Source organism: Danio rerio, chromosome 1 (genome assembly GCF_052040795.2).
Source record: "Danio rerio strain M-AB ecotype USA chromosome 1, GRCz13ab, whole genome shotgun sequence".
In the NCBI taxonomy this organism is placed as follows: Eukaryota; Metazoa; Chordata; class Actinopteri; order Cypriniformes; family Danionidae; genus Danio; species Danio rerio.
Window position 1 is genome coordinate 13,243,986 of NC_141021.1, and position 25,876 is coordinate 13,269,861.

General features: G+C 36.1%; 2 protein-coding genes across 5 annotated transcripts in view; one reads left to right on the forward strand and one right to left on the reverse strand.

Moving 5' to 3' along the window:
• The window catches only part of grk4 (G protein-coupled receptor kinase 4), a 76,324-nt gene extending 72,052 nt beyond the window's left edge, over positions 1–4,272 (reverse strand). For 2 of the 4 annotated variants that reach the window (XR_015475799.1, XR_015475800.1), the window contains exon 1: positions 3,918–4,240. Coding sequence is in view for 2 of the 4 variants with exons in the window: in NM_001362619.2 (NP_001349548.1) it covers positions 3,918–3,969 (52 nt within the window). In the remaining 2 variants the exon portion in view is untranslated. Of the gene's footprint in view, positions 1–3,917 lie in introns of all 4 variants that reach the window. The other 2 variants (NM_001362619.2, NM_001079986.3) reach the window with 1 other exon arrangement.
• Positions 4,273–8,307: 4,035 nt separating this feature from the next.
• On the forward strand, positions 8,308–25,122 carry tspan5b (tetraspanin 5b; the record flags this gene model as incomplete). Its single annotated transcript, NM_001008591.1, is given in 9 exon segments — positions 8,308–8,658; positions 11,881–11,931; positions 12,020–12,166; positions 16,827–16,997; positions 18,748–18,873; positions 19,153–19,200; positions 20,755–20,871; positions 21,652–21,713; positions 24,160–25,122. Coding segments are annotated over 9 exon segments (816 nt in total). The 5' UTR covers positions 8,308–8,577.
• Between the last annotated feature and the right edge of the window lie 754 nt (positions 25,123–25,876).

Consider the following 25,876-nt stretch of genomic DNA (forward strand, 5'->3'; position numbering starts at 1 on the left):
TTGAAAACTATTGCTTTAAAAGTAGACATTTTCCTGAGCATTATTGAGTAGATTGTATTAAGAGCAGCATGAAAGGAAAATTCACACTGTATTGTGTTGTATAGTATTGTATTCTCTTGTATTGTATGTGCATTGTAAACACATTATAGATTCTACTGTGAAATAGTCATTCATATTTTTCTTTTAATTGTTTGACCTTGTTCAAATCTCTAAAAAGACGTAGAACCAAATGCTACTTTTTTTTGGCCTGTTAATACATGAATGGACATTACATCTGAGAACTGCAGTCCTAACATCGAAATCCTAATCAGGCTAATTTGCATTTGGTACCCACAAGATTTCCCTATGTGTTTCTACAATGGCGGTTTTCAATTCATGAGAAAAAAAAGGTCTGTGATGAACACAGCTCAATGATTCTTAGACGTTTGTTATGCAACACAGACTGCACATGCTCACACACCAAACCTTACTTATGTAGTAACTTATTAGAAACGTTCATTCTGAAAAAAACAAACCATAACTGAATCAAAATGTGTGTAAGTATTGTCAACTTAAGATTACAACAGATCTTAATTTACGCATGATGTTAGTCTAAATCTTGTAATCGGACGCTCGAAATACATTGCCGTCCCAGACACACACACACACTGGCAATTGGTGCATGTGTGCGTACATTCGCAAGTGTGTTATTTTCTTCCCAAATGTTCATAAGATATTGTGCAATTATCAAGCAAACATGGCGAAAGTGAAAAAGTCAATGTTTACTCATGAATGGTCTTGACGTGAAAATGCTTACGCCAATTATTAGTCCATTTCATTGGTCTTTACGTACGTGATAATCTATTTTAAATAAATAACAATCTGATAAAATGCTCTCCACAATGCAACACACAATCATGGATGGCAAATTGATGCCCTGTTCTGCCTCTCCACATTTTTGCTTACCAACTATTAAGGTGTAATAATTGAAAGGATTATCAAAAATTAATCAATGGTCTATTAAACTTTGGCATCCCTAGTGATAACCTCAAAGAGACATTTGTTGGCTCTTTGATTACTATCTGATTAACCATAAAATACTATACTTAAAGCATTGTTAGGGGAGTGCGACGAAAGTTACCCGGGGCGAAAGTAACAAAGACATTTTCTCAAAGCCCTGACATCATTTGATTTCCAAGTTATGACAGAACATTCTGCATGCAACCCTTGACAGAGCTGTCCAATATCACGTGATTTCATCACTGTCTCCTGTGGTTAGGTGAGGATAGCACCTTTTAAGTGCAAAAAGTAAATCAATGGGGCTACATTTGTCCTTATTACATGTTTTTCTCTTTTCATGTGTCAGAGTAATGATCAATCTACAGGTTATTGCTATATAATGCCCTTAAGTTTGCATTGTCTGAAAGTCAGGTATACACCGCAGTTCCTGAGTAAGTTAATTTTGTAGGACTATTAATTCCCATACAGTACCTTTCACTTCCACATTTGAGTTTCCATTTAGATGTTTTATAAAATTACTGAAAATAGCCAATAATAAATTACATAAATTAAACATTATTAATTTTTGTCATGTTGGGTTACTTTTGAAACATTTGAGGGAACTGAAATTTAAAATGATAAGTTATTTAATTGTTTTTGTGAAGATGAATTACAAAACATGTTTGCAGATAACATGTTAACAAGTCATAGTCAGGTATATTTACTATAATCAAAAGTAAGCCAGTAAATCTAGCATATATTGTTGTGCTACTTTTGACCCACCCATATGTTACTTTTGGTCCTACTGATGGGATTAAAATTTGTTTAAAGTGAAGTTGAATTGAAGTTGTTCTACATTTTGTACAAAATACCACCTGATATGGATAGACCGAACATATGAGTTAGTTATTACTGCAAAAACATACTTCTGTATAAAACATTTTCTTTGAAATTAGGTTTTTATGAAATATCGTAACTGCTCTCACCTAATGTAGCCTTAATGTTGTTTTTTATTTGTATGTAATGATTACTTTTAGTTAAAGAACGTTGAACGCATCTGTTAAATGTAAATGATTTGATAAGTCCTGGTTAAGTCACTAGAGTCAAGTTTGTCATTTTAATCCAAAACTTGAGCTATGACATATTTTGGGTACAAAACTTAATATGTATCAAACTAAAAATTGTTTTAAAGTTAGGGTTTATCCAAGAACATTTTGACACCAAAATTAAAGCAATGCGAAAGTTTGAGTACGCCAAAGAGATAAACAGCACAAGACATGTTAAGCGTATCTTTTTGAATGGGGAAAAGTGTAACCGTCAATATGGTGAATAAAGCCCGCCTTCTAGTACAGGAGCCAATCATCGATCACTATAGACTGATGATACTCCGGGGGAGGGGCTCGGAACAGACGTGAGTTTCGTCAGATTTTGTGTGATTTGGACATTTAGAAATAAAAACTAAAGGGACAGTTGTGTTTTAATTTTATTGGTGATTTCTATGAAATTCTGTAAGTTCTGTTAGCTTGGCAAGTAGTTTTGGAGAATTTGATGTTTTACCCATTCAAACAAAATGCCCAGGCATACTGTCTGAGAGGCATTTCAAAGATGGCGGCTGAGTATATAAATAGGTATAAGTATATAATAAACTAATAAGTATAATAAGTATATAAATAACTTGCTATAAAAGGACTTTGAGTATGCAGATCGATTCGTGAAACATAAAAGTAGCGAGAGTATGTTCTAGTACAAATATTAAGTTCTGCAATGATTATACACACACAAAAACAAACATCTTTGTGGTTAACATGTTAAAAAGTCATAGTCAGGTATATTAATTAAGGTAAGCCAGTAAATCTAGCATATTGTTGTGTCACGTTTGACGCACCCATATGTGACTTTTGTATGACAGGATCAAAATTTGTTTAAAGTGAAGTTAATTCAAAGTTGTTCTACATTTTGTACAAAATGCCATCTGCGATTGATAGACCACAATTATGAGTTAGTTACTAAAACATATTTCTATGTATATTTTCTTTGAAATTAGGTTATGAAATGTTGTATTTCCATCCCTGATCTCTTCTGTTGTAGCCAGACCATGATTTTCCATTTGTAATGCTTAATTTTAGTTAAAATCTTGGATGAACACAGAAACAGTTGAACAAATTACAGCATCTGTTAAATGTAACGTTAGATTGGATAGGTCTGGTTAAGTCACCAGAGACAAGTTAACAGTTAGTCCTTTTTATCCGAAACTCAAGTTGTGACATATTTATGGATACAAAACTTAATATCAAATGTATTAAACTAAAATAAATGTTTTGCCGTTAGTCAAGAACATTTCAACGACAAACTTGCGTCGACGCGAAAGTATCGAGTACGCGGAGCGATTCGCGAAACATAAAAGTAGCGAGGGTACGTTGCCATGGGCAACCGTAAAATATTCAGTTCGGCGGTGATTACACACACAAAAACAACACATTTGACCACTCGATACCGCGCTTCACCAACCAGGAACAGGTCGTCCAATAATAGCCAAATTATTAGAGATAAGATTGTGGTCCAGGCAAGGAGCAAGCCGACCTCACTCGTATCATAGTGTACTCCTTTGTGCGCAGATAGAGGGGCAACCTTGCGGCCTACAACTGCAGTTCAACCTCCCTCCCAGGTGAAGAGACGGGGATGGGTGTTCACTGCGGTCCCTGCGTTACGAATCCAGGGGAAAAAAACACACAGTAACCTCCATTAGGCATCCGACAGAGGAGACAGAGCCTGGGAAGTGCGTACTAGCATACTAAATGAGATGCTATTCAAGAGGGAGGACTCCCGAAAGCGCCTTCAAGACTGTATACAGATGTGGCGAATGTGGATAGAGCCAATAAGACGCGATAAAGTTAATAACGCGGGCTCGATTAAGGATAAGCGAGTGCGCCATCTCTTACCTTCCCTCGCCTTCAGCAGCACGGTGTTGGCCACGATATTCTCAATCTCCATTGTCAGAAGAAAGATCCCATGCAGTCCCGATACATTTCACTTCTTAGGAGAAAAAAGACGAGGTCGGTCGCGCCGTTGCTGCTGGTGGTGGTGATGAGGGTGAGGATGATGATGATGATGATCGGTGGTGAGGATGGTTATGATCGGCGTGAGTTTGGCGTTGGCACATTGCAGGTTAATTGTATTTCTCCATATCTCGCTGTTGAACCCCCCACCTTTCCGCTCGCCGTGGACATGTACTCTCTCTCCCCCTTGTTAGCATTCAGTGCTCAGCAGTCCTTCCTGTCTCGAGCTCTCGCTTACACCGTCAGCTCTGGAGGAGGAGGGATCATCTTACAACCAGAATCAAACCCCACAGCCCCGAGCTTCAACATCATCTTTTACAACACCGACCAAACCTGTAAAAATGCACTGTGTATGACGATGACATATGTATATGAAATGTGTTTGACGTCCCCTTAATTAACCTGGCAGATTACAGTTCAAATCTCACTTCTAAAATCGTCTAGATTCCGAACAAACATGTGTAGTGAAACTGAGCATAACTACGCATTTTACCTGATATCAGAATCGTACTTTGAAAAAGATTCATCATGACGTGCTGTAACTGTATATGAAAACAGGTCAACTAACTGTAGCTTTACATGCATGCATCGTTGGAAAGCTAATAAGATAGCTTCTGTCTTAATATACTGTTGTTTTATTAAATATATTATGTTTAGGCCAGTTATGGTATAAAAAAAATCCACATCTGCGGTACTTTACAAAAAGGAGACGATGTCCACAAGAGGGCATCCGCAAACGAACATTTGAAAACTTCAAGCATCAAATCAACATGTAATAATTAGGTTTTAACATATTAGCTAATACAGTAGAATGTTTCTAAACAAAAATATTGCCTGTTATGTATTTTTAGCATGATTTACAGAAAACACCCAGTAAAAGGACCCCCAATGTAAAATATTTAGATATAAAAATAAATAAAAGACTTTATAAATACACAAACATTTTAATGAAATGTCATTTTAAATCTTTATAGCTTGCCAGTGTATTTCAAATGAAAAACGATTACGATTATCAAATAAATAAAAATGTACTATGATCACTGTTCTTTATGTATTTTAATTCACAACCTAACAAAAGTCTTGTTGCCTATCTAAGTTTTAGGAACAACAAATAATAACTTGACTTGATCATTTAGTATCAGAAATGGCTCATATGAAAGGCAAAGGCCTCTAGATTACACTTATTTTACCAAAATAAAATATGATCATACTGTGATTTTTAATTATTTAATTAGGACAGTAAGGTCTGACTTTGCTTAGACAAAAGTCTAAGAATATATAGAATATAAAGTCGTGATTCAGTGGAAAAAGAAGTAATATAGTGTATGACTCCATTGAGCTTGGAGGACTGCATCAATACATCCCTGCAAGACTCAAATAACTTATTAATATAGAGCTCATCAAGAGTCTTTGGATTCATCTTCAATGCCTCCTCCTTTATCTTTAAATTGGTCATTTTTTAGAAAAGAATTAATATTGTGTTCGACTCCATTGAGCTTGGAGGACTGCATCCATACATCTCTGCAATGACTCAAATAACATATTAATAAAGTCATCTTGAATGGCAAAGAAAGCGTTCTTTTAGGACTCTTGCAGGAGCTCATCAAGAGTCTTTGGATTCATCTTCAATGCCTCCTCCTTTATCTTACCCCAGACATGCTCAATAATGTTTATATCTGGTGACTGGGTTGGCCAATCCTGGAGCCCCTTGACCTTCTTTGCTTTCAGGAACTTTGGTGTGGAGGCTGAAGTATGAGGAGGAGCGCTATCTTGCTGAAGAATTTGCCCTCTCATGTGGTTTGTAATGTAATGGGCAGCACAAATGTCTTCATACCTCTGGCTGTTGATGTTACCATCCACTCTGCAGATCTCTCACATGCCCCCAATACTGAATGTTACCCCAAACCATGATTTATTATTATTTTTTTGCAGGTTCCAATAGGCCCTCTGCAGTTTTTGTAATAACTCGAATGCAGTTCAACAGATAATTCATCTTAAAAATCTTCCTTCTGCCACTTGATGATCAACTAGAAGTTGCTCTTACAACTGGCATCGACAACAAGACTTTTGTCAGGTAGCGTATGTTCAAGTTAATAAATACAATGAGTATATTGCTGTTATACTTATTGATGGTGAAACATTATTTCAGCCACATCGTGATAATATTATTTTCATTATCCATTTGTTGTGCTTTCTATGTTTATACAAAAGTCACTGTTGTAAATGTAATGTGTTGCAGACAGCAAAGTAGGACTTCTCGACTTTGACTCATAATCTGACATTTGATTATAATTTGTCCTGAGCAAATGCTTTTATTGAAGAACACAGAGTTCTTGAACCATTTGGAGTCGTAAAATGAATCATGCCTAATTATTTTAACTTATTTACACAGCTAGTAAAAAGTCTGCAAACAAACAGCATTGAGAAGTATTTCAGCAAAAATAAGCAAATGTTTGAATGTTAATGTTTAAATGTTTTAACTCATTTTAGTCACACTTTAAAAGGTAGCTTAGCATTCTCGCCCTCCACTTGTTTCAAACCTGTTTTGCTGTTGAACACAAAGAGAGATATCTTAAAGAATCTAGCCATTGACTTCCATAGTATTTTTTCCCACTATGGATCTCAACGGCTACTGGTTTCCAACATACCTTAAAATATCCTCCTTTGTTTTCTAGAAACTCATAAAATTATTAATCACTTATTTACCAATAGTTAATGGTGAATAAATTTTCATTTTGGCTGAATAATCGTTTTTAAAATATCTGTGGACATTTAAAATGCCTAGTAATACATATTTTACATGTGTTTACTTAAGAATTTTATAAATATTTACAAAAACAGAATATGTGAACAATTTTGCACATTTTTTTATACTCAGTTATGCTTTGGATACATTGTAGGATATCAAAATATAGCACTTTCTCAAAATTTGGTATGCAAATACGTTTGTTGAGGCCTTTCACAAAATACATCAGCATTGTGAGCTATGCAAAGCTTGTACTAAAGACTGCATGTGAGATTTTGTTTAATGACTGAGATAGTCTTTAGTGTGCTCAACATAATCACCATTTTTAGAGATTATTTGCTGGAATCTGTATGATAACTGCTGTGATTTGCTGACTCATGGAGGTGATTGTGGATGACCTTAATGCAGAACAGTGTGGTGGTCGCAAGGCCTTGCATTTTCACTGCCCTTGGGGTTATTACAGCCTGCTTCACTTTTACACAAGGACACACACACACACACACACACACATTAAAAACCACCTGTCTAGACTGCACAGTCCACTGTATGATATTTAATTAATCTCCAAATAAGCTTTCTATATTAACCAATGCACAGTATTAGACCCGGAAGCTAACCTGTTTCACTGAATGACTCTAAACTGGAATGGAAATCATTGAACTTTTGATCTGTTTAAAATTTACATTTGGGAAGCAAAGCTCTTGAATGGACCTCTTTAAATCAGTAAATCTTTAATGCTATCATTTAATATTTAACCTTTGGATCTCTACAGGTACCCCCCCCCTCCCAGTTTTAAAATGGCCGCTACGAAAACAGATGCATAAAAGCACATTGCAGTGTTTTAATTCAGGACATGATTAAAAAAATAATAATAAAATAAATTGAAGCTTTGGTTATCAAAAAAAAATTTCTCATAGCCATTAAGATGGACAAAAAGTATTCTTCTGACTGATCTGAATAAACCTGCGCCCCAAAAGTATCCATCTAATATAGATTTAGTCATTTTCAGTGCTTTTGGCACATCTGTAGATTAGATAAATGTGACCACAAGTAATAAACAGGTTATGTGGCATCACAAACTTGGATTTTCAAAACTTTATCACAGGACTTTTATTTTAAAATTGTAGCCTTGCCTTTGTCAAATGGGTGTGGTAGCCTACTGAAAACTACTCCTCAGTTATTACAGTGGTAGAGACGGTTCACATTATACATTGAGAAGGTAGTAAATGAACATGATACATCTGAATATCATCTTATAATCTCAAAATTGCAATGGCATGTAATTATAAAAAAATAGTATAGTTATAATAAGCCATACTGCTACAACTGGAAATCATACGGATAAATAAAAAATATAAGTATGCATAATATATGTGTATTTGATTTCACTTAACAGACATGACGATCATTATGAATATTCGCGATTTTATAAGTTATGTCATTGTCAACACTGCGGCTCTTTGTCACTTTAGCGAAACCTTTATTTTGAAAAACCGTGTTATGACATAATTCATTTAACCGGAAGTCACTCTCGAATCTTTATTTGCTAAGGAGCGCTCGTCCCGTTATTCGCTTTAATTATCTTTATCAGTAATTATTTGGTTTGTTCGAATAAGCAAATTACTAATTTTGGCGAAATAGGCAAAGCCCCGCGTGGCGTTGCCTGCCAATCTGTAGAAATGTCATAAACATGGTGTGAAAGGAAAGAGCTAGTTTTCCAGTCGGTGGGCGATTTTTTTTTCTCCATCATTAATAATCACCGGGAGGAATTTCTCTCGCTTCTTATCAAACGCAACCATGTCTGGAAAACACTTCAACGTGCACGAAGTGGGATGTTGCATCAAATACTTTATATTTGGATTTAATATTATATTTTGGGTGAGTTTCCGACATTGTGTTTGTGTGCGTGTGTAATCTTACGTTTTATGGCTTGAGATTTGCATTAAACCAACCTCTGGGTGTCTGACACACTCTGGCTGTGCCTCAAATCATACCGAGATGCCTACTTAGAAAGCACTGTCAAACGTTTTAAACGCCAGATACCGTTGAGCGTACTAGATTTAAGTTACTTGGTTGTGTCAAAATTGTTTATTTATTTATTCATTTATTTTTTGTAGGGTTGTAATATGCTAGAATGAATATACACACGTTTAACGTTCCCAAAATAACCTGCATTGCCCATATTTTGCAGCGTAACGTTACATTCGAGTTTATAAAGTCTTGAAAGGTTTTTTTTTATCTTATACCCCTCACCTTTGAATAATTTCAAACCCAAAAATGTTTAAATACTCCTAATCCAACCAGAAATTCTATTAAACCATAAAAATACACATATGTTGCTCTGTAGGGTTATGCTAAGCCACAAAAATAGTCTGCAGTGTCCATATTTTGCACTGTTAACGAGTTTATAAAGTCTAGAAATGCATTTTGGACATTAACTTATCTTATACCCCTCATCTTCGAATAATGTCAAATCTAAAAGTGTTCAAATGCTCTTAATCTAACCAGAAATGCTATTAAAGCCTTCCGAATACACATATTTTGCTCTGTAGGGTTATGTTGAGGTACAACAAAATATTTTGAATGTTCAAAAAATAGCCTGCATTGACAAGATTTTGCACTGTTAACGTTACAGGCGAGTTTATAAAGTCTAGAAATGCCTTTTGAACATTTACTCATCTTATGCTCCTGATCTTCGAATAATTTCAAATCCAAAAGTGTTCAAATGCTCTTAATCTAACCAGAAGTGCTATAAAAGCCTCCCAAATACACATATGTGGCTCTGCAGGGTTATGTTAAGCTGCAAAAAGTATTTCAAGAGCAATTCCAGCATTATGGATGTGACGTTTTCAGTAAAAACTTCAATTATAAATACACCGAGAAAGTTTATGTTAACATTATTTTGAAACATCTGTTTATATTTTCAAAAGAACTAATCACAGATTTATTGGATCAGAAAAAATCAATCCGTCAATTTATTTTATATTTTAAATTAACATGCGTTATGGATGTAACCAAAAAAGTTTGCAAGTTTACAGTATACAACATACTTTGTAGAAATTCTGTGAATTAAACTGCACAACACAAAATAAATAATGCTAATCATAAAGGTATGAGTTGCGCACGATAGAACAAACATGATTGATTTTATTTGACATTTTTTGCATTTATAAGGAAAACTCTTGGTTATGCATATTACGTCTTTTCGTTATGGATGTGACAGATGTGAAATTGCCACTTTTATGACTTTGGTAAATCAAATATAATTGTTTGAAAACATTGACAGAAACATTTTTGAGTATTTTTACACTACTGTAAAATACAAGCCTACACAAAACAAAGCTGTTCAGCAGGCACACAACATCATAAGAGGTTAGATTTAGGTCATGACGTCAGGTAACCAAAATTCAGTGTTTAGTCGGCGTCTAAGGACAATGTTATTTTCACGTCCAATAATGACTTCAAATTAAGTTGATATTTGGTTGATTTTAGGTTGTGTTGGAAAGTGACCAAAACCCAACGTCTGATAAATGTCATAGTGGTAACGTTCACACAACGTCAAGGTGTAACATGATTAGACGTTGATATTTGGTTGATTGTAGGTTGGACATTAGACATTGAAGACCTCACGTTGGGTTCTGACGTCAACCCAATTTTCATTACCAAACAAATCCAACGTCCCCTAGACGTTGGGGTACATCGGGGTACAACGTCAATATGACGTCATGTTGACATCCTGTGCCTGTAGAGTAGAAAGGTTTTCGCTATTTGGGTGAAAACGTAATTTTTTATGGCATGATTGACATTTGCATGGAATTGCTCTTAAACATTCAGAAATAGCCTGCGTTGCCCAGATTCTGCACTGCTAACATTACAGGCAAGTTTATAAAGTCTAGAAATGCTTTGTAAACATTTACTCATGTTATGCAATCTAATCTAACTTGAAATCCTATTAAAAACATCCCAAATGTGCATGTGTAATCTTACATTTTATAGCTTGAGATTTGCATTAAACCAACCTTTGGGTGTCTGACACGCACTGGCTGTGCCTCAAAACATACTGAGCTGCCTTTCTAGACAGCATCATTGGACATTTTAAATGCCAAATACTTATGAACATACTACATTTTCTTGATAGTTTTTGTAGTGTTATGCTATGCTATAAAAATAGTTTAAGTGTTCAAAAAATTGCCTGCAGTGCCCGTATTTTGCACTGTTAATGTCACAGACGAGTTTATAAAGTCTAAAAATGCCTTTTGAACATTTACTTATCTTATACCACTCCATCTTTGAATAGTCATATGCTTAAAAATGCTATTAAAACCTTCCAAATACACATATGTTGTTCTTTAGGGTTGTGTTAAGCTACAAAAAAAAAATATTTTGCTCTGTTAACGTCACAGACAAGTTCAAAATGGCAATCTAATCAAAAATGCTATTAAAACATTCCAAATACACATATGCTGCTAAAAAATATGGTTTAAATATTTCTAACATGAGCCTGATGGCCAAAAGTATCATCAGCTGTTTTAAACATGTTGTCTACTCAGGCAGCTAACTAGATTTTGAAACGCAACCCATCCCAGCAAGCATTTTTTATTTCTAAAAGATGTCTAATATATGTCTAATAGACATCTAAACATAGTCGTCTTGGCTAAAACAAGGCTAAATTTGGACTGTCAGTGAAAATCTAATAGACGTCTAAGAATAGGCCAAAACTAGACTATTCATCAAATAAACAGAAATGAATGACAACACATATAAAGTCTGTCTATTTGATGACTAGTCTAGTTTTGGGCTATTCTTAGATCTCTGTTAGATCTGATTTTCACAGACAGCCCAAGTGTAGCCTTGTTTTAGCCAAGCTGTTTACGTTTAGATGTCTATTAGATGTCCATTAAAGACAAAATTATTTGCTGGGATGTGACAGGTGATTTTTGCCTTGTCTGTATTAGAGGGCAACTTAAAAATAATTATATATATATTCTAAAAAAAATCAGTATATCAACACTTTAAATCAATAAATAAAATTTAAATGTAATCTTTTTTTAAATATTGCTGATTTGGTCTTTATCTGTCAAACATTTATACACCCTTTAGCTGCTCGGGGTGGCGTTCCTGTCTGTGGCTCTGTGGGCCTGGAGTGAGAAGGTTAGTGAAGACCATCTTCATAAGTGAAACCTTCATCTCATCAAAGTAAAGACAAGTTATTAATCTCATCTGTTGTCATTTCCATCAGGGAGTTCTCTCCAACATATCCTCCATCACAGATCTGGGTGGCTTTGACCCGGTGTGGCTGTTTCTTGTGGTCGGTGGAGTGATGTTCGTCCTCGGCTTCGCAGGGTGCATTGGTGCTCTGAGAGAAAACTCCTTTCTCCTTAAGTTTGTAAGTCTTTTTTTAAAGTCAATATGTTTTACAACATATTATGTTATGCTTTATATATTAATAGCAGGAGTGTGCAAAGTTTTCGGGCTGCTTATTATGTTTACTAGCTGTGGTTTGGCATAAATGCCTTGAACTTGTCATGACACTTGGCGCATATCTGGTTATTTTTGTCTTAACTGCTGTGCACGAGAAATGTTCTATACATAACACAGCTTCTGTGTTTTGCAATGTGCTCTCAAACTCCGCTGTGATTGCTCTATTAATGCAGTGTGAACAAGACTGTAGTGTGGTTTGACTGAAAAATGTATGCAAAGACATCTAAACAGTTAAAAAACAGGACACTATGTCACAAGACGCAGCCCAAAAATGGACAGCATAATTGTTTAGGGCATGGTAGAAAGGAAATCGTTTTCTCCACTACATTGTGAATTCATTAAGAATACCAAAAGAAGACGTTATCCGAGCATATCGAATACCAAGCCACATTAGTTTTAATTTGCACTGCTCCTGGCAGAATGCATTGGACATTATGGAAATGAGCTGCTGGATCAGTGTTTCTTAATGTGCACATTGCCAGTAAAATCCGCTCTCGTTAAAGAAACACACTTTTTTTTGGAAATAGGCTCTTTTTACAGCTCACTTAATGTTAAATTGTTGAGTTTTACCATTTTTAAAATTCTATCAGCCAAACTCCGGGTCTTACAAGATCACTTTTAACTTAGCTTAGCATAATGTACTGAATCTGATTAGACCATTAGCATCTCACAAAAAAATCAATAAAGGGTTTAAATCTCTTTCCTATTTAAAGGGCCATGTTTAAATGTCAGAGGAGCAAAAGAGGGAGGGTCTGTAAAAATGTGCATAAAAATGGGAGTGTCGGTTTGGGCACACGTCGATTTTCACAGAAGGAACACACACACACACACACACACACACACACACACACACACACACACAGGGGAGAAAGACAGTGACTGTGTTTACATGGACATCATTAATCCAATTATTTGCCAAATTATTAAATGGTGGACTTTAACTGCAGTTTGGCTCTTTCATTCAGGAATTTCATTCATGCCCCTCGTGACAAACGAGATATTTTATTCGAGGCACTGCTCTAAGCGTGTATTTTTTATGCAATGTTTGTTACCGCACGACGAATGAGAGAAAAAAAAACTCTGCATTTCCCGGAAACTTAGTTGCACTCGGCAAGTAGCGTCAGAAAGCCGTGTGTGTTATTGCTGTCACAAAATGCAGTGAAAATCCTCCACGACGGTAAGTTTGATTGTGGTGCTAACATGTTTACACTTGGTGTAATAGTTTGCTCGATACAAACTAACTTTGCCATCTGAATTAACAAAGTCCACTGGTCGCTCACCAAATCTGTAGAGACAGGACAATCAAAACTAACTAGACCCGCGCCTTTATTAAGAGGAGACGAGCAGCAAATGCGGATCTCACCATTTCCAGATGAGAAAAGCTCTCACGTAAACAATGTTCCTTAGACACGTATTGTTGTCGAGCGTCGTGTGCACTGTAATTCACACGTGAGTCCAGCTGCGCTCTCATAGAGAGAAAATGAAAGCAAAACCTTCACTGCAGCAAATTATAAAAGCAACGCTGCACACTTGTTTTAGCAACAACGCAGCGTCTCTCTGCCGTCTGAACAGGTAAAAAGAGTCTTGGAAGCTAGCATGCATATTAATGAAGTTGCTCTCATGAGTAACCAACTCTTACTCATGCATTAATGCAGCACACTCAGAGACATAATAATGCACTCCCAGGTACAGACGTCCAGTCTACATGCTGTAATACACTCTAAGATCTCATGTCCGTGACGCAGCTTAAAAATAAATTTCAAACGGGAAGTACAAATTTGCTTGAAATAACGCAAAAACAACCAATTTTCACTTTTTAGTGTAATATATGTGTCCTTATAGTCAACAGCTCAAAAAAGCTGGTGTTTCGTGACCCTTTAAAGCAGGGGTCTCAAACTCGCGGCCCGCGGCCCATTTGCGGCCCTCAGTGCAATATTTTGTGGCCCGCGCCGACCGCTGTACTCTGACAGAATCAGCGGAGCGGGGAGAGAGCGCGTTGTCGCGCGCGTTCTGATCAGCTGTGTTGTCGCGCGCGTACTCAAGAGCGGTGTTATCGGGCGCCTACTGAAGAACGGGACCGAGGGTGTGTCGCGTCGCGGGGGCACTTTTGATCATTTTGGAAGGGCACTTTCTATGCAAGACTAAACAGGGCATGTGCTCTGCACAGGTTGAGCCCTATGTGTGCACGTGCCTGCCCTGCATCTTGTGTTGATATTATAGGTAGATACAGACTGGTACAGACTGATGTGACTGGAGTGGGGTGGGGGTGTTTTATTTATACATATATACGCCTTTTTTTTAGGTGAGGGAATGGAAGTTTTGAGTGAGTTCCCCCACTTTTTCCCCTAGGACTTCAATAAGTCAAAGTACAGGTCTAGACTTAATGATGATCATCTTCAAGCCATACTGAGGGTCTCAACTGCTTCTGCTCTAAAGCCAAATGTGGTTCAGATTTGTGAGAAGAAGCGCTGTCAAGTCTCTGGCAGCAAGGAGTAGGCAAAAGATGCCATGTTCAGAAGAACTGTTCATAATCTTCACTCAATGTTCTATTAATGTTCAGGACACTTCATGTTCAGAAGAAATAATTAAAACTGTTAATAATGACATTTGAGGACTTTTTTTGTGAAATCCCTTATGCGGCCCAGCCTCACCCAGACTTTGCCTCCTGCGGCCCCCAGGTAAATTGAGTTTGAGACCCCTGCTTTAAAGCTTGTCTCTTCTGTAGTTACATTGTGTACTAAGACAAACTGAAAATTAAAGGTTGCTATGGCTACGAACTATACTCTCATGTACGGAAGCAAATATCCTTAATAATTACGCTGGAATGAGACTATAGTTCCCTGGCATATAATTTCCTGGATAATAGCAATTTTTCAGTTTCTATTGATCTTAGTATACAATGCAACTACAGATAACTCAAGCTTTAAATAGGATTTGCTTTTGTTTTTTAAAGTTTTTTTTTTCTTTAACTTCTTAAAAAATATGTTGAGTGAGATGCTAACGGTCTTATCCGATTCAATCATTTATGCTAAGCTAAAATTGCTACTGCCATTCCCGAAGATCAACTGAATGGATAAAAAATAGTAAAACTCAGCTGTTTAACTCTAAGTATATTGTAAAAAAATTTTTTTTGAATTATATTTACCCCAAAAAGTGAAGTGCATTTAACTCTGCCATAGAATCACAATCTCGTACTAACATGCCCTGTTTTTTTTTATTTTTTAAACTGGCTCTTGATTTCTAGCCTAAATGTTTGAGAAATAATACCAACACAATTCTTTATTGTAATCTCTGTAAATGGTACGTTAGTCCAGACAATCGTGAACAGAGACTGCAGGTGTGCTTTAAAATAATAATAATAATAATAATAACACACATAAAAATCAAACCACAGAAAGGGTTTTCTTTAAGGTGAAGTGTAGTCTCAATTTAATATGCATTTCTTTAAATATTAATAACAATAATAATAAATGCACACTTTTAAAATGTTGCTAAGTTTGAGTAGTTTGGTTTATTTGACAATAATCTGTTTACTAAGACTGACAGGAAATGAAATTCAAATCCAAATTCATTGATTATTATGCTGTAATGAGAGAATAGTTCCTAGGTGTACAGGCCTAGAAATGAGCTAATTTTACATTTTTTGCAGTCTTCGTACATGATGTGACTACAGAAGAGTCTGGCTTGACATAAGAAAAATATCTAAACTCTTTTTATTTATATTTTTGAGTGACATGCTAATGGTCTAATCCGATTCAATGATTTATGCTAAGCTAAGCTAAAATTGCTTGCGCCATTCCCAGAGATTGACTGAAAGGTTTAAAAATGGTAAAACTCAACTATTTAACTCTAGGTGAGTTGTAAAATTAGCATATTTACCCCACAAAACGGAGTGCATTTAATTAACACTTTTTAAAATTTTGACCCTTGATTCCTTAACCTGAAAAAATACCAATGCTTCTTTCTCTGTAAATGGTACACTAATCTAAATAGTGTCCAGACAAATGTGAACTGAGACTCCAGGTGTGCTTTTGAATGGCTGGAAATGAGTATCTACGTCGAGAGGTGGGATTGACTGGCTTTGAAAGTGTGTGAACTTCCTCTCACGCAGATTCTGGTGGTCTGTGTTTGCTGCTTTGTGGGAATGTCAAGAACGGTGTTGCGAAAGAGCCTTACAAGAGGCCCATTTCCTCTATAGGGTAACAGAGGCTTCTTAAAACATCTGGAAACAGCTGTGATGTCACCCTGGAAGTATTCGTTGTGGTCACAGTGACAAATCATCACTCACTACGCTTCATATAAGACATTCTGTGTGCAAATGGAGATAAACAATGTGAAAATATGTGACTGTTTTGAGACAGGAACTACGTCATGTCTAAAAAATGTAAATTTCTCTGTAAATGCGCCGAGGGATTTTGGCAGGGATAGAAACCCCAAGCCGGAGAACATTAGCTTAAACTGTTGTGGGGATTCAACACATTCTTGACTCGCTGGATATCCTCAGGGCAGAATTATGTTATCCATCTTGAGTTGTGTAACCTGAACTCTGCTGTCCTCTTTCACAGTTTTCCGTTTTTCTGGGAATCATTTTTTTCCTGGAGTTGACGGCGGGAGTCTTGGCATTTGTCTTTAAGGACTGGATTAAAGACCAGCTCAAGTTCTTCATCAACAACAACATCAGAGCATACAGAGACGACATTGACCTACAGAATCTCATCGATTTCACACAAGATTATGTAAGAACGCACATAAAAATATAAAAACAAAAGGGTTTTCTTTAAGGTGAAGTGGAATCTCAATTCAGAATAATAATAATAATAAATAAGCATTTTCAAAATGTTGTCAAGTTTGAGTAGTTCGGTTTATTTGACAATAAACTGATTAGTTAAATTGTATTAACTATTATTATTACGTGATGTAATATTATGTATGTATGTATATTATGTACTAATACATTTATATACAGTTAATGTGTGAATAATTAATGTACAGTGGGGGAAATATGTATTGAACACATCATCATTTTTCTCAGATAATATACTTCTAAATGTGCTGTTGGCTTGAAAGTTTTACCAGATGTTGGTAGCAACCAAATATATATATATATATATATATATATATATATATATATATATATATATATATATATATATATATATATATATATATATATATATGCAAAAAAACAAATATAATTGGTTTACAAATAAAGGTATGTGTGATAAAATTAAATGATGCAAAATAGTATTGAACACATGAAGAAAGGGAGGTGTAGAAAGGCATTGAAAGCCCAGACAGCAGCTGAAGTCTCTCAGTAGTTCTTTAGCATTCCTGTTTCAGTCCAATATCTACATTACCAGGATGATGAAGATGAAATCAGAGTTGACATTTCAGCAAGACAATGATCCAAGACACAGCCAAGGAAACTCTCAAATGCTTTCACAGAAAGCAAATAAAGCTGTGGAATGGCCCAGCCAATCACATGACTTGAATCCAATAGAAAATACAAAATAAAGATCAGATTTGGATAGACGAGACCCACAGAATCATGATCAGTTTTACACACTGTTGAAGTCCTTGGAAAAACTCACACCTGAGCAATGCATGTGACTTTATTCTCCTCATGAGAGATGTCTTTAAGCCAGGGGTGTCAAACGTATGGCCCGCCGCAAACAGGTTTAACCCTGCAAACTTAATTTCATCAGTTTCCAAAGCCTAAATCAGAGTCAGTTTGACATCCTTCTGAGAAAAAAGAACCCATCTATGCCCTGCCATACCACACTGAGGTGTTCTCACATGGAAACGTAACTATTTCACGTTTTGTCAGTTTATTGCTAATTTGTACGTTTTCAGTCGTACAAAAACATATGATATAAAAAAGGAGGTGTGGCATCCAACCACACCCCTGAACCCAACCGTCATTGGTGGATAAGCAAATCGTACTAAATTGTACGAAGGAGATCATACGAATTTTATATGAATTAGCCACTACATCAAAAAGTTACAAATTGCCGTGAGATCGTGTTGTACTTGGGCTCCAGCTTTAGGTTTTATGTTGATCATATTAAAACAAAGAAAACAATCTGAAGTTGTTGTTTTTAAATTCTACCATGTACCATATACTATTATTTTACAAGTTCAGCCCACTTGGAAATAGATTTTCCTCCATTTGGCCCCTGAGCTAAAAAGAGTTTGACACCCCTGTTTTAAGCCGTTTTTTCAATGTTTAATACATTATTATAATTAAAGAAACTAAGCAATTATTATAATAATAACCTGAGCTGACATGACCTATTCATTTACAATTGTCAAACATAAATCAATACGCTAACAAATAATTAAAGCTGTTAACTACTCTGACATTACTTTAAAATGTTACTTGATTAGCAATATAGCAAGCAAGATTGAATCTGCTCAACATTGAAATGGCTTTCAGCTATTGGTTGATTCACACGTGAATGTTCAACACACGTTTTGTTCCTGCAGTGGGAGTGTTGCGGAGCTTTTGGACCTGAAGACTGGAATCTGAACATTTACTTTAATTGTACTGACACTAATTTGAGCAGAGAGAAGTGCGGGGTTCCCTTTTCCTGCTGCACCAAGGACCCCGCTGTGAGTAAACACATAAAAACACAATTAACTTGCATGCAGGACACACAATCACACATCCTCTAGTCATCTCACCACCTAGAATGTGTCATTGTCTCCTTCCAGAAGACCTGGGAACATAAACGGGAAATGATGTAGATCCGTTGCAGACAGAGCAGAGTCATAAACAAAACAACAGCTCTCACTCAGTATATTACATTGCTCAGATATAATGTGGAATGTTAAGTTGGAGGTTGGCGTCTTCCGAAAGATTAAATACGACTTTCTTTTTTCTTTTCAAAGGAGGATGTGATCAACACACAGTGTGGATATGACATACGAGGGAAGGGTGTAAGTATGCTTTTGTCAAACAAATAATAAACAAATGAATAATATTCACTATAAAGTCACTAATCCTTTATTCATACTTTTAACACAACAAACTGGCCACTATTTTTCCATTTTATTAAACTAAGTCTGTCAAGCTCCAAAATGATACAAAAATATACACAAAGAGACATAAAATTGATTTATATGGATTCAGTTCATATGCACTAGGGCTGTGCGATTTGGGGAAAATGTCTAACTGCGAGTTTTACTGCAATTTCGATTTGATTTACGGTTTAATTTTGTAGTCAAGCTTTAGCTCAATAGTCTGTATCGTCGCTTCTTACTGCTAAAATGCAGTGAGTGTAAGTTAAAGTTTCACAAAACACGTTTTTTTGGGATGTTGACAGTCATATATGTGTACCACATTGCTAAAAACACTACTAGGACACATATTTTGCTCAAAAAAAAGGGAAAATTGGTTGTTTTTGCGTTATTTCGAGCGAATTCAGCCTTCCAGTTTAAAAAGAAATTTTGAATCTACTTCACATCTACGACTATATGTTTGTACTGGTGAGTACAAAGTGACGTCTTTGAGTTTTCAGCATTAATTCATAAGAAAGACAAGTCTTTCCAGACCGCCAATCAGTACGCTCTATTGTGAATGAGGTGCAACTTCATTATCATGAACACTAGCTTCAAAGACTTCAAAGAGAGATGCCACGTTGTGTTGCCAACCGTAATTAAAACAAGTGAAAGAAGAAGAATTGTTCGGAGACATGGGTCATCATTGTAGTTTATAACTGTGCCGCAACAAAGGTTTTGTTTCCATTTTTTCACAGTGAGAGTCCTGCTGCTAAATTTTGAATCCCACTCCCGCCCGCACCCGCCAGGTTTTAGCCTGAACCCGACCGCGACATCGCTGTTAAACCTCGCTCACCATAAAACACATTTTATTAGAATGTGAAATTTTAAAACGTCTAGACAAGATTTTTATATTACGAGCACTTTGATGGATGCTTTTTAAAAATGTTTCCCAAGGAAGAATTTTAAGTTGTTATTTTTTTTATTTAACTGAAAATGTATTTATCTAAATGTTTTATTGTAAAACATTGACAATCATTTTTATTTATTAATTTAAAAATAATTTAATTATAATGATATATTTGTATAATTTCATCTTTATTATTATGTAATATGTTATATTACAAAAATATTGATTGATTACATAATATACTGTTATATGTTTATTGATCTTGTCATGAAATAGCCATGCGTTGCTGATGTGGCAATAAATAAACAAACTTAAACTGAAAAACATCTTGAAATACAATTCTGAACAGTGTCTTACAGGTGTTCTACCTATTATAAAATCATAATAATTGACTCTGGTCTATTTAATTATTATCCTCAGGTCATGGCCTTATTTATCACTCTAATAATTCAACGGCCTGTTGTCAATTATTCATTACTAGAGAACACCTTTTTCTATCTATGCATGGTTTATAGAAAGTTTTACAGAATTATTTAGCATGTATTTAAATGATCTTGGGTAATGTGTATTTTTTTTGTGTGAAGGACATTGAACACAAGACGTTTATACACACGAAAGGATGTGTGCCGCAGTTCGAGAAATGGCTACAGGAGAATCTAACCGTAGTTGCCGGAATCTTCATAGGAATTGCACTTCTACAGGTGAATGAAGAGTGACAGGCACAGAAATACACACGCATTTGCATGTATGTTAATTTAGTTTCTATCTCACTGGAAACAGCAGTCATTTATGAAGTGAATGGGTCATTTATTTTCATGACAATCACAGAAGAATCATTTGCAGAATTCACCCACCTTAATTATAAAGATATAATTACATTTTATTAAATTAAAAATAATGTTTTTTATTATTATTATATTTATTACTCTGTATTTGACTATTTCTTTTTAGTAAAAGAAAACAATATGACATAATACAATATAATAACAAGCTTTTTATTGACAATATTAAGAAGTCATCCTTGATCAGCATATGAAAATGATTTCTAAAGGATCATGTGACATTGAAGACTGATAAAATTATGCTGAAAATTCAACGGGAGAACATCACAATTTATGAATTGTGTTAAAATATGTCCTGATACTCCCATATTTATACTTTTGATTTTAAAAACACATCCTTGGATTTGATACCGCATATCAAGTTATGTAAATATTGTAGTTCATGCACCGCCATGGAATTTATCTCCAGCTTCTTGTAAGTGCTCTTTTATTTCAGCAACTGTCTTTCATATTTACAGCCTGAACTAGATCTGCCAAGTGTGGTTATTTTATTGATTTACAGGGAGCTGTATTCTCTTTGGACATTTGAACACTGTTGAAAGGCATTAAGATTTGATTTAATAAAGCTACCTAATAAAGTGCTTTGCTGTGTAATGCATAGTGTTGCCCTGCAGGCATTAACTCATCCTCTGCTTCTAGATATTTGGGATCTGTCTGGCACAGAATCTACTGAGTGACATTGAGGCAGTCAGGGAGAGCTGGTAAGAAACACCATTGATAGAAGTCTTGATCACACTATAATGTAAGGCTGGGAAACACTGAAAAATAAAAGGAAAGATCGAAAACTAGCAATGAACTGACAAATATAGGTATATAACTGCTCATTTAGGAGTCTGTTTACTAGAGCTGTGGCAAATGAAACAAAATGATTTTCTGTTGATTCTAAGATTTACAAAATACATTGCTATTCTGTCTTGAATTGATCCTGAGCTTAGCTTTTATCAGCAAATGAGGCTCTAGGCTAGTTTTTAACAACAGATTTGGCTCCAGACTAGTTTTTAACAGCAGATGGCACTCTAGACTAGTTTTTAATAGCATATCAGGCTCCAGACTAGTTTTAAACAGCAGATGGCGCTCTAGACTAGTTTTAAACAGAAGATGGCGCTCTAGACTAGTTTAAAATAGCAGATGGCGCTCTAGACTAGTTTTAAACAGTAGATGGCGCTCTAGACTAGTTTAAAATAGCAGATGGCGCTCTAGACTAGTTTTAAACGGAAGATGGCGCTCTAGACTATTTTTAAACACCAGATGGCACTCTAGACTAGTTTTTAACAGCAGATGGCACTCTAGACTAGTTTTAAACAGCAGATTGGGCTTCAGACTAGTTTGTAACAGCAGATGGCGCTCTACACTAGTTTTTAATGGCACATCGGGCTCCAGACTAGTTTATAACAGCAGATGGCGCTGTAGATTAGTTTTAAACATTAGATCGGGCTCCAGACTAGTTTGTAACAGCAAATGGCACTCTAGAATAGTTTATAACAGCATATCGGGCTCCAGACTAGTTTTTAACAGCAGATGGTGTTCTAGACTAGTTTTAAACAGCAGATCAGACTCCAGACTAGTTTATAACAGTAAATGGTGCTCTAGACTTGTCTTTAATAGCATATCGGGCTCCAGACTAGTTTTTAACAGGAGATATCACTCTAGACTAGTTTTGAACAGCAGATGGCACTCTAGACTTGTTTTAAACCGTGCTCTAGCCTAGTTATTAACTGCAGATCGGGTTCCAGACTAGTTTTTATCAGCAGATGGCGCTCTAGACTAGTTATAAACAGCAGATCAGGCTCCAGACTAGTTTTTTTTAACAGCAGATGGCGCTCTAGACTAGTTTGTAACAGCAGATAAGGCTCCAGACTAGTTTTTATCAGCAGATGGCGCTCTAGACTAGTTTGTAACAGCAGATCAGGCTCTAGACTAGTTTTTTTAACAGCAGATGGTGCTCTAGACTAGTTTGTAACAGCAGATCAGGCTCCAGACTAGTTTTTTAACAGCAGATGGCGGTCTAGACTAGTTTGTAATAGCAGATAAGGCTTCAGACTAGTTTTTATCAGCAGATGGCGCTCTAGACTAGTTATAAACAGCAGATCAGGCTCCAGACTAGTTTTTTTAACAGCAGATGGCGGTCTAGACTAGTTTGTAACAGCAGATCAGGCTGCAGAACTAGTTTTTTAACAGCAGATGGCGCTCTAGACTAGTTATAAACAGCAGATCAGGCTCCAGACTATTTTTTTTTTTTACAGCAGATGGCGCTCTAGACTAGTTTGCAACAGCAGATCAGGCTCCAGACTAGTTTTTTAAAAGCACATGGCGCTCTAGACTAGTTTGTAACTGCAGATCAGGCTCCAGACTAGTTGTTTTAACAGCAGATGGTGCTCTAGACTAGTTTGTAACTGCAGATCAGGCTCCAGACTAGTTGTTTTAACAGCAGATGGCGCTCTACACTAGTTTGTAACAGCAGATCAGGCTCCAGACTAGTTGTTTTAACAGCAGATGGCGCTCTACACTAGTTTGTAACAGCAGATCAGGCTCCAGACTCGTTTTTTTGACAGCAGATGGCGCTCTAGGTTCGTTTTTAACAATAGAATGGCACTCTAGGCTTTATAATCAGCCATACTCTGCCTGCATTAACTTCCATATAAATACCACCTGAACCAAAAATAATTATTAATACCTTTACGAAAGGTTTACATGAATGACAAGAGTGTGAGTGTTTATAGGGAGCAGCGTTTACATTTACCTTGTGATATAAAAGTCAACTTGCATGACTTGGCCAATTGCACAAGCACTCTTCCTTGTGAGCGTACTTATTAAATTAAAAACCATTAAAAACTATAATACAGCGCCATCTTCTGTCAAAAACTACCTCAGATTCGATTCAGGACAGAATAGAGATGCAATTTCGAGTCAGATTTGGGCCACATTTGCCTTCAGTTTGAATGAATGTAGCTTTAGAACCTTAGGCCATTTAATTAAACCCATCCATTCATATTGACAGCAAAAATATGATCAGCTCAAAGCAGCCTTGGTCTGCACTGAGAGAATTCTGATCTTCTTCTATTGTCAGTTTGATGCTAATGTGCAGGTAGAGATTGTCTCATCTTGCTAACATTGCTATTTCTCTCTCTTTTTTCCCTCATCGTCCAGTTTGTTCACCTGAAGCCGGTCTGCAGCCAGAGCCTCCATATCTGTCACTCAGCAACAGGGTTGGCACATTGTCATCACAGTATCCTAGCAACCAGAGAGAGATTCTATTCACGTACACCGCCTTTATTACAGTGTACGGCGACATCTTCATGTTTCCATGATAATGGTGTCCGCTGGTAGATTTGTTTTTGTTCCTCGTTCACTTAAACTAAATCCACCCAGTGTTAGCACACCAAGTCTACATTCAACTCATTTCTGTTCTGATAACAAAATACTGACCACTTGCATTATGTCTGTTCTTTAAGTGCCCCTATTATGCTATCATTAAAGGTTGCTAACTTTAAATATGTTTACATTCATCCAATTTTCTATAGCATCTACATTGCAGCAGTACCTCTTTTCTTAAGGTGTATATATTACTATTGATTTAAGGGTGCGGTCTCTTTAAATCCCTCCTCTCCGAGTGCCTGCTCTGCTCTTATTGGTCAGATGAACCAGTCTGTGATTGCTCTACCGCCTACAGCACATGTCACCATATCTGAATTTTTAGCTTCAGTGGTTTTCTTAGCACTTCTAAAACAATAAACAGTAACTCATTCGAACAGAACTCAATCGTTTGTTAGTGCATACAAAATGGATTTGTTTTTGCAGTGCAACAAAATAGCATCTTCTCACCACGTCAGCCACATTAACCAAACGCTTCCAGGCCTCTGCTATGACTACAGTGATTGAAGGTCAAAGAAGACAATGTTTGCGAGCAATTAATGAAAACTATATGCCAACATTTAAGCAAATTTGTTACCAACCGATTTTTGTGTGGAAAGTAATGCTGAAATTACTGACAACTCATTTCGGGGAGTTCAGAAACAGTTCTTTTATTTTGGAACTGCATTTATCACGCACTTTCGTTTTTTTAAATCAGATTTTATATTTATTTGTAGTATTATTTACTCCAATAAAATAAACCAATAAAATTTGTGTGTGTGTGTGTGTGTGTGTGTGTGCATATATATATATATATATATATATATATATATATATATATATATATATATACACACACACACACACACACACACACACACACACACACACACACACACACAATGAGTAATATGGCTGTATATTGACACTGGTGGGAGGTGTGCATGGGCTCGAGGCTGCAGGCTGAGTGCCTTAGTGTCCCACCAGTGACGGTATACAGCCATATCGCACTGCTACAAGCATGATATTGCATTTATACAACAGTTTGACGGCATAATCGCATATAGAAAAAGTAAATCTAACATGGAGCATCTAAAAATCTGTTTGTATGAGGAACTACTTTCTTCCACCATTCATTCACATCTGCAGCTGACATCAGAACAGCACAAAAAATTGCTTACACGAGACTTTAGAGCTAATAATTCTCTAATGTAATGTCTAAAATTATGACAAAACAGGTGATTTTGCTCACATTATAAGATTATAGGGCTAAACAACATGAATTGCTATCAGTCTACAGAGATTTCCCAGTATTTCTCTGTTGCAATCGAGATTTCACAAAAATTAACCCCGCAAAAGGCAATGCAAATACTACCAGATTACTATGGTATAAATGCAGCACTGCAACATACAAAAGAGAGAGAGATTGACTTAGAATGTCACTTACCAGTTTTATAATGATTTGTTCAGCTGTAGTTGAAAACTTGCGCTGAGAAAATGCTGTTTTTCTCCC